Here is a 15,198-nt window from a genome sequence, read left to right as displayed (position 1 = left end):
GTGTCTTATAAATGATTAAATAAGTTTTTAATCATGACTGAATGGAAGTGAAGACTTTCTTGCCTTGTTTGTTTGTGTTTGTAACCGACTTCAGAATAAAAAGAACCTAATCTTAACATTTTCAAAAGGTTTTTATGCTGCTATTTTATAGCTGAAGAACTGACTTAATGCTCCACCATATGATATTCGCTGGGGTCAAATAAACACGCTTTAAGTCATCCTTGAGTTGTAAAGCATAATGGACAAGTTCTATGATTTATTTATCTAATTAAAAGCGTTGTGTCTGTTTAACTTTAAAAGGCGACACTATTGAAGTACCGTATAAATAATGTCACGCATTCTTGTACTGTTGTTGATCTAAAAAAAGTATTTTTGTTTCCTTGGCAATACTATATAGAGCAGCTGTTATTAATATAGGTCCCACACCTGCCCTGCTGACTCCCTGCATCGGTAAACAGTGATTTACTTTACCCACTCAGGGAAACAGACTCTGTTTGTTTTCTCATGACAATGGTCCAGGTCACCAGTGCCTTTCAAGAAAAGGAATGAGCATAGTTTTGTATTTTCCTCCACTTCCTCTCAGCCTCTTTCTTTTTCTTTCTGTAGTAGCGGGCTAAGACATTGGTTGGCATGCCGGTGCAGCTTATTCACTGTGTTAGTGTTTTGGGAAGGCTTTGTAATTGGAGCCGAGTCGTTATCTTTAGCCGGAGCAGAGCAGAGCGCAGGCCAGACCAGACATTAACTCATACTTTCACTCTAACTCAAGCAGGAAATGGGAGTATTTTATAATGTCATCCACTCTGTCATGAACACAATCGCTCAGTTCTCTCTGTAAACTATCACAGGGGACGCCGGTTCAAGGCTCAGGGATATTGATGTTTCTGTGCGCGTTGGGAAAAAAAAAAAAAAAAAATCTATATAGTGTGTGTATCACATCGACACATATGTGTAATTATTTTACATGGCGCAGGCACAGAGGCAATGGATTAGAAAGACAGTGTGTGAGAGGAGAAGCTTGAACTGTGTGTCTGCTAAATTTATCATGAGGCCTTTGGGAGCGTTGAAATGAGAACAGTGGCCTATTACTGCTAAGAAGGTGTTTTATTGAGAATACGCCGACATGCCACCCCAGGGAGAGTGCCGGGGGAAAAGAGTGTGGCCATAGCCCAAACCACTTTGTGCACAATGCTGTTTGTGTGTGTGCACGCTGCCGTCGGGATGTCACTGTCTTTTTTTTTTTTTTTTTTTTTTTTTTGCGAGATGTCTTCAGAGAGTGTCAAGATAGCAAATAAAAGCGTCTTTTCTTCTACTTAATTATTCACTATGATATGTATTGGCATTGTCACTTTTGACACTTGAGGTGCCCCAGTCAATAATTTATATAGGTCAGAGCGGCTTAGTAAAGCTCATTGTTAGTTATTAGCAGATGAGAGCAGTGGCTTGTTATGCAGCCGCTCTGTTTATTTTACCAGTGTGTTTGCGGACTGGAATCCATCCCATGAACATTCCTTCATCCTTGGCCAAGGGTTTATAGCTGTTGATATGAGCTGTGTTTTAGAGCTCTGTTATTCAGCTTTGTGTTTATTGTCATGATAATTAACAAAGTGAGGTGTTAATCTTGCCTTATGCCTTTGCTCTAATTCTTTGTTAAGTGTGTATGCATATGATTTTTTTTTTTTTTTATTGTTTGGACCAAAAGTAGGTCTGATTTGCATCTCTGCCTCTTTATTTCTATCTTTAATACACTGCAGAATCAACTTATTTAAGGTCGCGTTCAACGTAAATACTTGTAAAAGCCAGATCTGTGCCCTCAGATGAAATAATGCATGTGTGCGTTGACAGGAGGCAGACTTGAACATTTCTTTGTGAGTTCAGTAGGATCTCCAGTAGGTGGCAGGGTCCTGTTTTCCTCCATGTCTTTGCTCCTTACTGAGTGCACATGGGTGTTAAAGAGTGTGATGATATCATGACAGCTAATTGCTCTCATTGGGATGGAGTTGGATGGATTGCCTGGTAGCTGCTGTAATGTTAGCTATTAATGTAAGTGGTTTTAGCTTGTCTGAGACCAAATTGTAGGATAAGTGTTTAAAACTGGGGGAGAGGAAAAAAAAAAAAAAGTTGCTGCTGTGTTTGATTCCATGACCGATACACTCCGACTTATCTGTGAATGTTGCAACTCATCACGTGTTATTTTGAAATTTGTTTTAACTGAAGGTTAAACAAGCTGTTCTCATAAATACATTATTATACTTGACAATAAAATACAGCCTCTTTTGTCTGTGCTTCAAATGCTCTGAAGGAAGAATAAATTCCAAATAGCTACAAAGACCGTGAATTGTTTGTGCATTTGTTGTTTTCAGCATGTGAAATGAGTTGTGTCTTTGTTCTGCCACTGTAAACAATTCCATTTAGCAGAACAATAAAGGGGCTGATAGCAAGGCCAGTTTTCTTTCTTTCCGCTGGATAGCTGTGTTTACTTATCTGTTGTTTAATTAAAGGGCCTCTTTTCTTTAGGCTCCCATTGTTTCAATAGCACGGCCGGAGTCCCGGCAGGGGTCAAAGGGTTAACAGCCGTCAACTGTGTGTGTGTGTGTGTGTGTGTGTGTGTATATGTGAGTGTGTGTTTTTTTTTTTTAAAGGGGCCCCCCACACAAAGCGACAGTTTCACCTGCAGCCTCGCCTGTAGCTTCCCATTGTGTGGCCCCATTTGAATTGATTATGTTTAGAGGGCTGCTTGTGATTGGTGGAGAAGGGCGTGGTTGATTGGATAGTTTTGTATCTTGTCAGCCGGGGAGCAACCTTGCGCGTGCAATCTGTCTGTATCCCGAGGAAGGTTGGAGACTCCACAGCACAGCAGCGCTTCGACTCAGCCTCCTCCGCCGTTCGCTCGCCTCTACGTCTGCCTCCTCTCCCTCCCTTTCCCTCTCTCTCCCTCTCTCTCTCTCTCGCTCTCTCTCTCCCTCTCTCTCTCCTCTCCTCGTTGCTCAGCTCTCCGCTCTGCTTCACTCCACGCCGCGTGGCCCGGCACTCTGTTTACCCTGCCAGCTAAATGGAGTTTGTCAGGTTTGTCAATATGATTGATTTCTGTGATTTTGCCAGCTTTCTTGTATGAAAAAACTTGACAATTTAATTTGACCAGGGAGGAAGAGAAAAGGAGGCTTATTATCTGTCTATTGTTGATGTTCTATCAGTGTAATTGGTTAATTTTTTGTCATGCTGTTTGTATGAAGGGAGCAGTGATCTGAGCTTTACCTTTACCGTTGAGACAGTGACAGTGTGTCGTATGTGTCAGCAGTAACACAGCTGTCACATGCAGCACAATTACTATATTATAATACCTGTGTGTGTGTGTGTGTGTGTTTTAAAACTACACTGTGTAGACGAGCTGCTTCTGTTTGTGTGTGTATTTGTCAGATGTGAACTGGTCAGCTTCAGAAACTTGGGAATTCACTTGTACTTTAAGCAACAGTTTCTTTCGCTTTTATTTAGTAGTAAAAGTATGGAATGTTACACCATGTACAGTACGTGTCTGACTGGCTATTTGTTTTTTTTTTTACTCTGTTTAGTTTTGTTTACTCTGCTGATAGTGAGCTAACCAGTTAAGCAGGAACTTCTTAATGTATGTTTGGTTTGTACAAAGTTGTGGGAAAAATAGTCAGGTGTGCTTTCTCTTTTACATCACTCACAGTATTCTTTAATACATATATATATATATATATATATATATATTTATTATCAGATGTAGTGTTTTAGAACATTTCATATTATTTTTTTAATTTAATTTTTTTGTGGAAACCTTTTTATTTCTGGTCAGACCGTATTGCCGTTGCAGTGTGTTTTGTGATGGTTTGCTCATGAGTTAATGAGTGCTGGTCAGACTTTGCCTGCTCTGAGGCTATGGCCTGGAATAATCCTCACTCTCCTTATCGTGTCACAGTGAATTAAGACAGAGCCTGGCACAGCTCTATATTTGACACCGTCACCACAAAACCACGTTGGAGACACGCTGTCACTCCAAATGTCATCGCTCACATCTTCCTGAAAAATTAGTGTGTGTGAATGTTTGTACAAGCCTGTGTGTATGTCTGTACTTGCAACAAAGGGATTTCAGAGTTCATGCAGTAGAGAAAGTTTTTTTTTTTTCTCTGTATATGCTTTTGTCAGGTTTGAGTCTGTGTGACAGCTTTGAGGATTTACACACAAGACAACTATTGACTTTCTTTTTTAAGTGACCTAAATTTTTTACTAGAGTCATTTTATCTAATTTACTCACACCACGCTGAGAGGACAGGTATTTTACTTTTCTTTTTTTTTTTTTTTAATGTGTGTGTGTGCGTTTTTCTTTTTTATTATTTTTCCCTGCCTGCACTTAGCGTTCAACTAAAATCCAGTGTGCATTGTTTCATCACCTTGCATCAGAGCAGGAAAAAAGTAGGTGACTGAAAGAACGAACAAACGCAGAGAAACACTAGAGAAGAATATCTGAAGATTGAGAAGGAGGAGAGCGAAGCCTAAACAGGGCAGCGTGCACCGTAATGCCGTGCAGCTGTGCCGAGACTCGCAGTTTGGGAGAGCTGGAGTGCGAGCTGATTGGGTTGACAGTTTGTAATCAAAGTTGATTTATTGTTCATTAGTAGTGCATTAGCCCTTTCAGGCAGGGGCGTTATTTGTGCAGTGGCCTGTCAAGGCGAGGGGCTGCCAGCACCTGTCATTTCTAAACCATGACATAGGCAACCAGATATTAGCTGTGTACCCGGAGAGGGGGGCACGGGGGGTAGCCGCCGGAGCCCCACTGCTCGCTGGGATATCCTTTACAGGAATGGTCTCTGCTTTGTACTGGAGGCAGGACAGACCAGAGTGAGACGGGGGAATAGTTTAGCAGTGATATAGTGATCCAGCAGCTGCTCTCTGCTGTTCCTGCCCGGCTTTTCCAACTAAAACATGTTTTTACTTGAAAAAAAGCTTTCATTCATTTTTTTTTAAGGGTCATTACTGCGCGTCTCTGTTTCAGATAGGAAGATTAACTCTACACTTGAGATGCCATGTGTTCCAAAGAGTTCAGATGGTAGGATAATGATAAGATTACATGGTGCTGAGTGTTTTATGGCATAAGGTCTTCTTGCTACTTATCACCATCACAACTTATAGATTTATAACGGAAAAAGGATGTAGTGGAACTGCCTGCTGCACTGAGAAAATACAGGTAAATTATGTGGAAACTTATAAACTCGGTCGTAACATTTTTTTTAATAGATATATATAATTATAGATGTATGATTTTATTAATTGGCAGTATAGTTTATTCAAGTGACTTAACACAACAACATTAAAAGTGCCAAGAATCAACACAATTTGTGGCCCTCTTGTCTGCCGTCATGGAAACAAGGATTAGCTTTGCGTTGCTGGTGTGCAGAGAATAGAAACAATCTGCACGAGGATGTGTCACCCATTGTCTTTTGACTACAGTTTCATTTGAAAGGGATTTAAGAGGCTGTGATCTTAATTAAATCTCAACTGACTCAAATAATGCATCTGAAGACGTGCACTGTTGCATAACGGTGTAGAGCTGGTAAACCATAGATCACGGACACGCAGTTTACACCGACACTGATCGTGAAGATGTTTCCGGGAATAAGGTGAAAACGGCGAAACGGTGGTGGTGTGTCGGGTAGTGGATGTCAGCGCTAATTTGTACGCCGGGTTTCAGACCTCAGACATCTTGTGGTTTGTGGAATACGCAGCTGGAGGTGTGGCTTAAAAGGTCAAAAAGAGTGACAGGGCATTGAGTCACATGTCAAAATGTGAAGCGCTGTTTTTTTTTTTTTGTTTTTTTTTTTTTTTGGTGTGTGAACCTTGGAAATACTTATGAATGACTTAAAAATTCAGTTGCATCCGTTTTGGTTTTTATTTTAACCTTTTTATGTATAATAGTAATTTTTTTTTTTTAAAGAATACCTGCTTATTTATATTGTTTCTAATATAAAATCACAAATTAATTCAAATAAAAGAGACACATCCTGGTTTATATTTTAATTCTAATGAAGTGTAGGATGGTGTGTGCCATGTCCAGAGGTGCAGGCTGTGTGTATGTACACCGTGGGGGGGCGGGGGCTGCGATGTTCATCCCCCCCTCCCTCAGCGGTGGTCACCTGCCTCCAGTGTGGGAACCGGCGTCCACCCCTGTGCTCAGCTGTTATTGTTGGGGTGAGATCTCGCTCACTTCCCCGTGCAGTTTGTTTGTTTAAACCTGACACTGCGACTGGCTCTGATGAAAACCCTGTTTGTTTGTGGTCGAAAAGTTAATTAAAATGCAATCTTAACTTTTGTTTTTACAGTTGCTGCAGATCATTTTGGCCCCAGACCTCCCCCACCCCCTCCCCTGCCCCCCTCACACCCCACAACACTACATCCCAAAACGTATAGAGTGTGTTGAACTGAAATGTGACTGTGATTATCCTGTTTATCTGAGCTGTAAATGTTTTTAAGACAGCTTGATTGTGAATGACGAAGGGGGGGGTGGGGGGGGTTATGGAATTCTTATCACGTATAGGGATGGATGGTTCTGGCTTTTAAATTTAATAGGTTTACACAAGAAAGTAGACTCCTCTAAAATCGACAATTTATTAGAATTATTATTTTTATTTTTGTTAGTATTCATATTATTATTGCCATCATCTTTTCATTAGGGAGAAGGTTTTATTGTTTTGAATACACATCTTTTTTTTAAGGAGGAAAATAAATGTTCTCCACCTCAGAGATTTCAATCAACCTGAATGGGTTATGTGGAATTAGTCTTTCCAGTCTTGTAGACGACTAATTATGTTCACACATCACTTCAGTACAATAGCTCCCGTGAAATCCTCATTTTCGGCGACATTTTCATGCAGGAGATCACAGTCAGGAGGGGAACTGGTCTTCTTGCGCCACTGCAGGCCAAGGTAAAACAACAGCATCAAACAGACTGGGCTCGGTGATTTCTCCTGGGCTTGTTATTTCTTTTTTACTTCTCCATTCCATTTGATGCCCCTACAAAACAAGATGACCCCAGGGAGCACAAATGAAAATTTGATAATTCTCCTTTTTTTTTTTTTTTTTTCCTTTTTCCCCTTTTTTCTTCCAGCCGAGCTGCACCTCATTGGCCAGTAAAACATCTGTGCCGGTCTCTCTGACATTCACCTCCCTGTCCCTCATTTCTGTTCCCCTTAATTGCCTCATTGGAGGAAAAAGAGCCATCTTACAGTCTCGTTCACCCCTACTCCTTTTCACCAGGCTTTGACCTTTGACTCGTAGAGAGGGGGTGTTCATAGAGCATCTTCATTAACTCTGGAGCTGTGACTTTCTAACATTTTCAGACCGTCAGTTTTTGTTTCGTTATTAGATTATATTTAGATAATTTGTTCTTTTTCCTTCTGACATTTGCAAACAAAAAATATGGCTATTATAGGCGTTTATAGGCATTTATGCATATCTGGAATTATAATATTAATGAAATACATGGCCCTCTTAATAATTAATGTATGCAAATTTTTTTCCATTTCTTTTTTCTTTACTTTTTAAATTAAAAAAACATCGAATTATATATTTGTCAATCTTTTTTTTTTTATACATATTAATTTTTAGACGTTTGATCATTTTTGCATTGAATACATTGCAGGTTCATTTTACAGCTCAGTGTGTGTATAATGTGTTTTTTGTGCCTTCACAGTGTGTTGCTGGCTGCACATGTGCCTGTATGTGCTTGTGACAGTTAACACGCCACAGATGAAATTTGTGTATGTGTGTACGTCTGCGTCTGTGTGAGTTGTGTGTTTGGCCAGCAGCAGGCCTGTGCTGGTACAGTATATTGCCTGCAGTCACTCTGCAGCTGTGTGAGAATGTTCTAGGTTTGAATGTTTATGTATGGGAGGCACCTGGAGAGCACCACACCTTCGCGAAATTCATAAACGTCAGCTATTTCTGGCATCTTCAGAATGTCCTCTTTTTCACACCCTCATATCGGTAGAGTAGATTAGAGCTGGGCTCAGTGGATCCCTCCAGTTATTAGCCCAGTACGAGTCTCCTTTTAGACTATCTTTAGATGGTGATATATTTTTGTGGATCATCTGGAGTCATGATGTTATCCAAGAGATAAGGGAGTGCACCATATGGGAGTGCTCTAAATGGCGACTGACGTCCTGTGTTTGCGTTAAATGGGCATGAGACAGCGGCCAGGGCAATATTTTTCAGTTAAAGTGCTCCCTCCCGCCCTTCTTCTCAATAGGACCCAGTCTTAGGCAGATTTTCACTCCTTCAGCACAGGATTAAATGGTAGTAGTTACATTGATCAATAGGTTAAGAAGCATACAATCCCTCTTGCTGCTAATGACCTCAGTAGTAATGGGTAATAAAATGGGGGTCTGTAATAGCCTCTTGCTGGAGCTGTGCACAGAGGAAGCTGCTTCAGCTGTAGTTACTGCAAGACAGACGCTCCTGATGAGGCAAAGTGTGAAACCATGATGAGATATAGGTGTAAAGAATTAAGACAGTTCAATTGAAGGAGATCTCTGTAATTTCTAATGCAAGTGGCAGCTATTGAGAGCTGGTTAAGTGTGTAAAACCTCTGTGTTAACTTGTGTGCCGTGACAAACTGATTATACAATTGAATATAAAGCTGAAGTTATAGCTTTAACACGGTGGTTAAAAATAGAGCGTGCTGAATCAAGGAGATTTTTAATGCATGTCAAATAAAACTTCAAAAAGAGGTATTGTTTTTTTTTTCTTCTTCTTCTTCTTTTAATCCTGCAAATGCATGAGGGTTAAGTGTAATTTTCAGACGGCAACTGTATATCATGTCACGCGTGGTACTTGCATGTTGGCGAGACAGGGCTGACGACTGACCTTCAAAATAGTTCATCAAAATTAGCGATGCCCAGGAAAAAGGACTTCAGTGGATAATGACTGTGAAATTAGGAAATGGGCGGCAGGGGCTATGCAAATGACAGGACAAGTCATGTGCAAAAGTCAAGATGAACTGCATATTAAGACATAATACAGGGGGGAATTAATATTGCATTTTCCTCCTCTCAGCCCTTACGCCTTACGCTGAAAATGAGAAATGTGAAGTGTGTGTGTGTGTGTTAGTCCTGGGCGGGGCCGGGCTTCCTTCATTCTCCTGGGATTTGGAGGAACGCAGCACGCCATAGTCTGGCACTGCTCAATAAAGTTAACGGAGAGCATCAAAACTGTCCGTCCTATTTGACATCGCTGCCCTTTCCTCCGCATTTGCAGTACAAGCTGTTCATTATGGCGCCACTTTGTTTTTGTTTTATGCTACAATGGGGAGAATGAATAAGGTAATATGCATGCAGGGTGTGTGTCAAGAAAAGCCCCTTAGTTACCGGACAAGATTTTAAACAGCTAAATTACATTCAGAAATGCATGAAAAATTCAAGCGGGTGTCATTAGCTATAAGGCAGCCACACAATTTGGGTAACCTTGGCGGAGACAGACTGTCACCCGTTATGTCCGCTCTATCAGCTGCTGACATCAGCCTGAGAGACGACGAGCACATTTTAACACACGCCCCCCGCACGTACACACCGCCCTATACGTGGACGTACACAAAGGAACGAAAACATGCTAACAGTTACAAAGACGCGGCGCTATCATGTACATCTTAGTTGCTGTTTGTCATCCAAATGTCAAGAAAAGGGGCTTTTAATGGTATTGCACATCACAGCAGTGAGTGGCAGCATCCAGACACACTCCAAGTCCCATACGCCGCCGGAGCAATTAAGGCACCCTGACAACTGTGGGGGCTCTTTCAGTGTCACAACAAATCACTTGTTTTGAGGAGTCATGCACTCACACCTTTCTGCTGGGAGTTAGTTAGAGGCCTGCGTGTTCTTCACCGAGGCTCCTCCTCCTCCAGGCGCTCTATATCTTCACAATAATAGATTGCTGTTGACAGCGTCTCTAATGAAATGTTCTCACATGACATGTCGTGCATGTACAACGAGCGAACTGCAGCATTTTTGAGGCAGTTTTTCACTTCCTCAGGTATGGCATATTTGCCGCGCTATATAAACCACAGGTGCTGGGAAGTATCAGAGTAGGATAGAGGAGTGTAGACGCTGAGGATCAGGGTGGAGGGTGGGGTGAGGTAGGGGTGGGTGTGACTGAGGCTTTATTCCACAGGTGAGGTTGGGGCATGAGTTTGGGTGTTTGTTGGAAGGCATTTTCAGGCAGTAACATGCAAACATGACATGTGACATGACAGTTAAAATCAATGACTCATGTGCATGTTAATGTCAATATGGTTCTCATTGTGTTTTTGCTGATTTCTTTATAATAAGATAAGATAGACTTTATTGATCCCACTATGGGGCAATTTCTCAGTTGACAGGAAAGTATAAAGTGCAGGAAAGACAGAAAATATACACTTGTTATACACTTAATTATGTGCTGTTTTTGAGTTTGTGCAGCAACTTATGATGAGCTTTATAAATAAAATCTACATGCTTATTTAATTTTTTTCCCCATTAATGATTTTTTTGGTGTTTTTTCTTCAAGGTTCCAGTGTCAGTGGCTATGATGACACCTCAAGTGATAACTCCACAGCAGATGCAGCAGATCCTTCAGCAGCAAGTCCTGAGCCCTCAGCAGCTCCAGGTTCTTCTCCAGCAGCAACAGGCCCTCATGTTACAGCAGGTAATGTGTAAACGACACTCCGGGACATCACACATTTCCAACAGGTCTTGTTTTCAGAATAAAATCGTATTTTTCAGATAAAAAATAAAAAAATAAATTCACTTTGAACCGTAGTCTTTTTCTTTTCAACATTCCTGATCCAGTCTGAGAGTTTTAAGAGACTGACAGGCCCGACTTTAACTCACACGTCACCGTTTTACCGTCTGTTTCTGCAGCAGCAACTCCAAGAGTTCTACAAGAAGCAGCAGGAACAGCTCCACCTCCAGCTCCTACAGCAGCAGCAGCAGCAACAGCAGCAGCAGCATGCAGGCAGCAAGCAGAGCAAAGAGGTAGGCTGACATCACTCCGACCGCCTGCCATTACCAAAAACCCGTTGGCCAGACGGAGCATGGAAGGCATGTGTGTGCTCCCTCCCTCAACCCCATCTGCTTTCAGACTGTGGTTAAAGCACAGAGAGGAGAGGAGGGAAAGGGGGGTGGGAGGGTGGGGTGGGGGGGTGAATCAAGTGCACTCATGCTTCTGATTAGCATGTCAGACTTGCTGGATAAATGGTAACAACTGACGGATGCTCTGCTAAGAATATACTGTCTCTGTTTCTAGAGTCTTCTGCATATTAGCTGTAGTATAATTTTACAGAGACTGAGCTTCAATTCATTGTTCTAGTATTTTTTTTTTTTTACTCGTAAACAAGTGTCCTGTGCAACAAAGAGATGACCGTTCCAGTGAGCCTCATGTAGGACATAATGAAAGGCAGAAGGGAGAAAGGCAGGAACACGGAGCATATAAATCTGAGAGGCTTTTCTCGGTAATTAACATGGAAATGGCAGAGGAAGAGAAGGCATGTAATTGTGAGATATCAGTGCAGAGAGTGCTCCCAGCTTTGTTGCCTGTGTTGAGTTTTTTTTTTTTTCTCTTTCTTTTTTTCTCCCCATCTTTCCCGCTCCCTCTCCTTCACTCGCTCCACTACAGCAGGACTCGCTCATAGGCAGCAGCTTAATGCGTGTTAATGACTGGCGGATACAGGCATCACTGTGGACAAAGAAAATTATTATTGTGCGGTCAGAAGAAGTTCAAAGACAATCTGGGAATTTTGCGCGCTCGTCCCCATTGAGTTCCATGTTTGGAGAGGAGAGAAGGGGAGTGGAGAGTGTGGGGGGAAGGCATAGAAAATTAAGCTCAGTTAAGAGCGCACGCACATATACACGTACGTCTATGCGTGCTCGCGCCCTCACGCGTCCATGTGCTGTCGAAGCTTCCAACTTCAAAGTCGTAGCTCGCTAATTAATGAACTGCGGGCTTCAGTTTGGACAAGTTGTGGCATGATGCTCCCATAAATCAACATGACAGCAGAGCTCCGCGGCCTCAGATAGGGCCTGTCACCAAGTCGCATCTGATGTAAACACTAGAGGAGCAAGGGAAAAAGGAGGGGAGGGGGCGAGGTGGGCGAGGGGGAGGCAAGGAGGTGCAATTGATCAGTTGAATGGAGCACAAGAATAAAAGAAAAAACAACTTTTGAAGCATATTATGTATGATCACAGGAAATGGATGCAGCCTCGAGAGGCTCTCCCCCTCCGCCGATGTTTTCTTTCTCTCCCCATCGCTCTCTCTTTTTTCAGCCGCATTTCTAGCAGCCATCAAAAGACAGACTAAGAATTATGCAGTGACTCCCCTGTGGCTGCCAGACAATAACCCCCTGTTGTTGCTTTGTGCCTCTTTTATTTTAAAGACATCAAAATTTAGTTTTTCAAAGATCTTTAACTTTATATTTGAAGCTTGACAATAAAGGGCTGCCAGTGCCACTCTTTATCATTTGTCAGGGACTGTATTTTTCTCTCCCTCGTGCCACTTCTTGTTAACCTCTTATTTGGTCTATTGGGTCCGGGGTTTTTAATGTGTCTCCATGCTGCGAGCACACAGGAGCTCCTGTCAGCTGATGGGACCAGAAGAAAAAAAATCTGTGAAGGGGAGAGAGTTAAATTCATTTGCGATGTGTGATTTTTCTTTCTTCCACCCTCTATTTATTTAGCGTTTTGATGAGAGACATTGTTCCTTGTGAACTCCCACCCCTGTAGCACTATTATCTTCTTCTCAGGCTGTCAGTGAAGAGCTGAGAAGAGAAGAGAAACACTGAAGGAATGGGAAAGTTCTCCTGCTCTGAAGGAAGGGTGGAGGGGAAAAAAAAAAAAAAACTATCAGTCCCCTTTCGTGAACCGGGCAGATCACAGAAGATCACAGGCCACCTGCATCCCGAATTTCACCCTAAACCTTTGCAAGATCTCTATCCCAACCCCACGTCTTACTGTGTCTTTTCTCATTTTGGCTCATGAGCCTATGAATAGATGTAGTTACTCCCCAATTATGTTCCTCTGCTACCACTGTCAAAATGCCGTCTTCTCCTGATTGATCCAATGAGACGACCCCGCTCGCAGTAATAGACCAGAGCTGCCCTGAGCTTTATTTTTAGTGAGCCGGTGCAGGAGCAGCGAGGCTGGGTGTGGGGAGGGAGGAGAAAGGAAAGGAAGGGAAAGGAAAGGGCTGCTAGACCCCTTTGACAAGCCGAGCAGGGGTGGGTGGAGGGTACAGCGTTTTATCTGGCTGTTTCAGTGGTTTCAGAGCCGCCAGCGAGTGACCTGACAGCCGCGTTGTACCGAGACCTTTTTTGTATGCACTCAATTGTGAGAAGTAAACAAAGTGGTGTATCCTGTGTTTGGTAACAGGGTGCGGTACACAGCTTGGCAGCACTGCTTTTAGTGCCCCCTCCTCTCCTCTGCCCGCCTGACAACTGGCCTTGTATACTCATAAACAGGACTTATATCCTGTTGGCTCTCATGCTTTTGTTATTTGTCCGTCTTGAAAATACACAAGGTGTCCCCGATAGACTCTGAGGGTTTATGAAAGGGTTAAAAACTTTAAAAATCTTCCCCCTCCGTGCCCCTGTTATCTAAATAGCATCTCTCATTTGTTTTGACTCATAGGAGATCGGGGATATTAGATAATTTCCTTTTATTTATTATTCTAACTTTGTCTGTCTGTTTCTTCTTTCCTTTTTCTTCTTTTTGGTCTCGTATCATTTTTTCGTTCCATCAAAGTTCACACGTTTCACTTTCCCGAGCCAAAATTTCCCCCCTTTTAAGGCCCCGAATCAGTAAAGATGCAGCAGTGTTTCATTAAAATTTTTCATGATGAAACAGCTGTAGCTCAGTGAGATCAATACAACAGCTATCTCTCAGTCCGTCAGTCAGTCAGTCCATCCGTCAGTCAGTCAGTCAGTTCGCTGTATGTGATTTACCATGGCATGCGGTGGCGGTGGCGGCAGTCGGCTGGGGGACCGGTGTATCCCTGAGCTCAGCACCGTGCCTGGGAGAGTTGTGAGAGTTGCTAGGGTGGTTATTAAGCACTTTGATTTAGTCACACGTTGTTTGCTGAATTATGAATGGCTGTAATTAAATTCCTGTGGCTCTTATTATGAATGATTAACTATGTTGTTTCATTGTTTGTCATTTGCCTCCCGACTCCTCGTTAATTAAGAGAGAGGGAGATGCATACTCTACCTGTCTTAAGTGGGCTCAGACAAACCCACAGTGCAAGAAGAAACTTGGGAAAATTACACTGTACTTACTGTCGACTGTGGTGGAGCTGCTGGAATGCATTTACCATGTGTTTTCATGAATGAAGACTTGGCTGTAATGTCAAGGATTTTACAGAAAATATCAGCTTTGAATATCCTCCTGAGACCCAGGAGAGTAAAAGATTTAATAATTGTCTTGATTTGACACCGTTTTTTCAGATATGCCCTTTGTCGTGGACAATTTGTTGAATTTATTTTTATTTTTTTAAGGTAAATCTGTGAAACTCTTGTCCCCTACAGAGGACAAAAACACATGGCTGTATCTCAAGAGGATATGCAAAATAAGATGAAGTTTACCAGCATCTCTGTCTGATTTAGTTTTAGTTTGGTATTTATTTTAGACTGGGTGATAATTAAAGAATGGAGTGACTTTTTCTTTATTTCCCCTGGCACAAACAGAAGGAACAAACACAAAAACAGAATAAATAAACAAACAAAAAGCAGCCTAAAATTGAACTCCGCCATTGTTGCTCTCACGATTGATTGATTTTTTTTTTTTGTCTATGAACACAGTCATTCCCAAACCTGAATTTCATCTTTCGGTTTACTGTGTTTACTAATGGCATGTCACTGTGTGTCTGTGTTGTGTCACCAGCAGCAGGTTTCGGCTCAGCAGTTGGCCTTCCAGCAGCAGCTCCTGCAGGTCCAGCAGGTCCAGCAGCAGCATCTGCTCAACCTACAAAGGCAAGGGCTGCTCAGCATCCAGCCCGGACAGACCAGCCTGCCTCTGCACTCCCTCACTCAGGGTTAGTACATAAAAGCACTACACTGCGCTTACTACTAGCCTCCAGCACTTTGTCAAATCTCTTGTCTATCATTTCACAATAGCTCAGGGCTAGCAGTTTGTCTTAACAAAAACGCTAAAAACAAACTATGCCTGG

General features: G+C 42.3%; 1 protein-coding gene across 1 annotated transcript in view; it reads left to right on the top strand.

Moving 5' to 3' along the window:
- The window catches only part of foxp1b (forkhead box P1b), a 155,559-nt gene that overhangs the window by 100,677 nt on the left and 39,684 nt on the right, over positions 1–15,198 (top strand). Inside the window, 3 exon segments of the mRNA XM_030134624.1 lie at positions 10,552–10,689; positions 10,905–11,018; positions 14,913–15,063. Of these exon segments, the coding sequence (XP_029990484.1) occupies positions 10,552–10,689; positions 10,905–11,018; positions 14,913–15,063 (403 nt within the window).

This window comes from Sphaeramia orbicularis, chromosome 5 (genome assembly GCF_902148855.1).
Source record: "Sphaeramia orbicularis chromosome 5, fSphaOr1.1, whole genome shotgun sequence".
NCBI classification, from domain to species: domain Eukaryota; kingdom Metazoa; phylum Chordata; class Actinopteri; order Kurtiformes; family Apogonidae; genus Sphaeramia; species Sphaeramia orbicularis.
Note: the sequence above shows the minus strand (reverse complement) of the source record. Positions and strands in the feature narration are given on the sequence as shown.